Source organism: Temnothorax curvispinosus, unplaced genomic scaffold, assembly GCF_003070985.1.
Source record: "Temnothorax curvispinosus isolate PA1 unplaced genomic scaffold, ASM307098v1 QBEX01015557.1, whole genome shotgun sequence".
NCBI classification, from domain to species: domain Eukaryota; kingdom Metazoa; phylum Arthropoda; class Insecta; order Hymenoptera; family Formicidae; genus Temnothorax; species Temnothorax curvispinosus.
In genome coordinates, this window is record NW_020225337.1 from 1 (window position 1) to 3,555 (window position 3,555).

Here is a 3,555-nt window from a genome sequence, read left to right on the forward strand (position 1 = left end):
ATATATATATATATATATATATATATATATACACATACATATATATATCTGTTTAACATGTATGTATTTAAATGATAGAAGAACGTGAAGAAGCGTGCGAGTGTTGCTATAGAGGGTAATGGAATACCTTTTTTTCTTTTAATCTCAACATAGATTATTCGGCACTCGTTGGATACGCGCGCACTCATTCTTATTCTCTCGCACACTCTTCAATCAGCTTAGTCCCTGGAAACATACGTGACAATTGATCACTCATGAGAGAAAAACGATTCGACGGTTTGTTACTCGATCGGGAAAACTCGATCGTTTTATAGTCTGAAATTACTTTAGACAATTCTCACCTGGATTTGGAACGACTATCTTTCTGCCTGTCCTGAGACTTGCTGCGCGAGCGTGATTTGCCGCGCGAGCTCTTGCTGTCCGAACGAGAGCGACTACGGCTGCGGCTGTAGGAGCGCCTGCGATCTCTGTCGCGGCTACGCGACCTGCTACGAGAACGAGATCGCGAACGTCTGCGGTCTCTACTTCTACTTCGTGATCTGCGAACACGTTCGTATAATCTTCAAATAAACGAAATATCTGAGCGAAAATTGATAATCCATTTGTTCCATCTGCCTCTCTCGTCTTACTAATTTAACGATCCTAAAATGAAAGCAATGAAAACTCACCTTCCACGACGACGACTTCCACGGCTGCGATGCGGAGACGTTGGCCGTCCGTATCGTGCCATTTGAACTCGGAGTTCCCTGCCATCCAACAATCGTCCATCCATGGCATCTAATGCGTCTTCCGCGTCGCGCTTATCATAAAATCTGTCAAGAAATATACACATATACAATATACATATACATATATATATATATATATATATATATATATATATATGCTCAATTTACGCTTCTATATATTTTCAGCAACTTATTTCTTATATATTTTCTCGATGCAGTTGCATGACTCACTTATATCGTATGCAAGATAGACAGTTTTATCTATTGTTGTACGTACAAATAAGATTTAGGATCGCTAATTCTGTATCAAGAATTCTTTTATTTTTCAAAGTTATAACACTTACCAGACATAAAAAAGAACAAACTAAAATTATTATCAATGGAAGCTTTATGTTAACCCTTTGCTCTCGGAAATTGAGCTACGTTCGATATTGTGATACATTTCATTCCAGCAACTCGAATTTCGAGTTACATTTGACACAGATATTTCTAAGAGTTTATTGTATTCTTTTAAGTTATTAAATCTTTAAATATGACGACACAACATAATAAAATCCAGTTATTTCATAAATAAAGGGTTTTTATCTCGTTATCGAGTTGGAACAAAATGTTAAATTTATTGCAGAGTTTCAAAGGTTCCTTATTCGAATATGTTTGTAATACAAATGTATTGTATATGTATCAACTCCAAATTTATCACCAGAGAAATTTATTTCAGTAAATTATTAGTATGATGAGTGCAATCACATTCTAATTTTATTAAAAGTCACATTTTATGAGGCATTTTCTAAAACATATAGATATGCTCGAGAAAATTGTATATATATATACATATTATATATATATATATGTACATATACATACATATAAATATCGATACACAGATACCTCTTATCTCTAGAAATGTATCTAAACTATCTAAAGAAATAAAATCTGCTCAAAAAAATTTTTTTTATATCTTGTATAACTGCACTTTAAAACAAACTCATCATTATACTTAAAAAAATTTTTACTGTAAAAGTATTATATAAAAGAATTCCATTAATTTTTTTTTATTAGAAAATAAATCATGTTTTACTTAATAATATCATTATCGCTTGTTTATTGACCTACGAGCTTTCCACATCACTTTGCAAATACGCTTGACTTTTGTTTAGTATATCAATTAAAAATTTATAAAACAGTGATACTTTGTTTCTGTCAAAACTTAACAAAGTATTACAGATTAAATATCATAGTGTTTTGTAAAGTAATGATTCTCCGTTACATGCTTCATTAATGTTTAGGCAGAAATCAAGAAACACGGTAGTATCTCGCGCTAAGTACGCGCGAAGCGAGACCGACCGTGACTCATTTACGCGACGCGACGAGTTGCGAGTACTCGAGATGTTGAGATCTCAATAACGAGTGAACGGATCAAGTTCTAAGTAGGCTTGATCGATAGCTTGGGGTCGATTTATATAATAAAAGTGTTTTTATTTTTCCCTTACATGCCCTATGAACACAGATATTACGATGCAAAGTCCAAATATATGGAATTTATATGAATAAAGAATACCTAAAACTTTATACATATTTCGAAAGAGGAAAAAAAATTTATATGTTATGAGCAATAAAGCGCCAAGTTTATTTCTAGGTCCGATTGTATAAAAATAAGCTCAGAGTGATGAATTCTTTCGTGTCGAGTCAGTCATTTTCACGACGCTTGGCGACGTATAAAATATGCAAGTTTCGAAAAAGTCGCCACTATACCAAAGATCTACCGTTATTTCATGCTTCATTTGAAAATGTGTCGCGACGGAGTATCGTTTTCAGACGCGAAAACACTGAATTGTGAATTAGCGCTAGCGCACTCGCATCGTGACGTCAGCGTGATCGTTGGCGTCGATGAATCCGAGGTATCGCCTATAAGAGCGGTTAATTAAACGTGCTCGAACACAACGCTCGCGGCGGGGCTGACGCCGTTGGCTGTTGTAACGGCACTCACCTGACGAACGCGAAGCCACGGCTCTCGCGCGTGAAGCGATCCCTGGGGATGTAAATGTCGCCGACCTCGCCGCATCGCTCGAACACGCGCCTCAGATCTTCCGGCGTCGTCCTATACGTGAGATTGTCGACTTTCAGGGAAACCATCCCATCGATGCGGGGCGGCGGCCTACCGTAACTCATCTTTCCTTTTCGAACGTCACGTCCTCGACTGTGGTAGAACACGCGGGATTCTCGTTGACAGATTATACCAAGATGATCACTCCAATCTGTGAGCGAAATCCACACACGAACGACAAAGGGAAAATGGCGGACAATTCGAGTGACGTGACGACGGCGAAACATCCGCTGGGCGCTGCGTGACCAGAAAACTCTACTATACAGTGTTGGGAAATCGTAAAATAAATAGGCCGCACACTAATGCGCATGCGTAAGTACGTCATCGATCATGTGACCGAACCATAGATATATTATACAATAGATAGACCATAGGGCACTGAGATATAAAGACCTCCATATAGCAAACAAATTTGATATTTTTTATTTTTTATTATTGCAATTATTTGGGAATCGTTTAGGCAAATTTAGGAATATATTCTCATAGTTTAGGAAATAATAGTTTATTTATAATTAATAAAAGTTAATTGAGCGTATAGTTAGCAGACATAATTTTAAAAACATTCTTTTTTCTTTTTTATTTGGGAAACACGTCTATAATAGGTTTGTTCGCGTTGCTTAAATCCCCAAACATTTTTGCACTTGAAATGAAATAAATATATATTCGGCCGTTGGAAAGAAAGAAAGCGAAGATGCTGAGTGCAAAAAGTGCAAGCAACGCGAA

The 3,555-nt window shown here is 36.6% G+C and overlaps 1 protein-coding gene across 1 annotated transcript; it reads right to left on the reverse strand.

The window, feature by feature from the left end:
- Positions 1-136: 136 nt before the first annotated feature.
- Positions 137-3,072, reverse strand: LOC112465847 (serine/arginine-rich splicing factor 2-like). Its single transcript, XM_025033599.1, has 4 exons — positions 2,716-3,072; positions 669-812; positions 342-539; positions 137-225 (listed from the first exon to the last, which is right to left on the reverse strand). Exons 1-4 carry the CDS (start codon positions 3,057-3,059, stop codon positions 219-221), a joined length of 693 nt encoding a protein of 230 aa, XP_024889367.1. The 5' UTR covers positions 3,060-3,072; the 3' UTR covers positions 137-218.
- Positions 3,073-3,555: the final 483 nt, after the last annotated feature.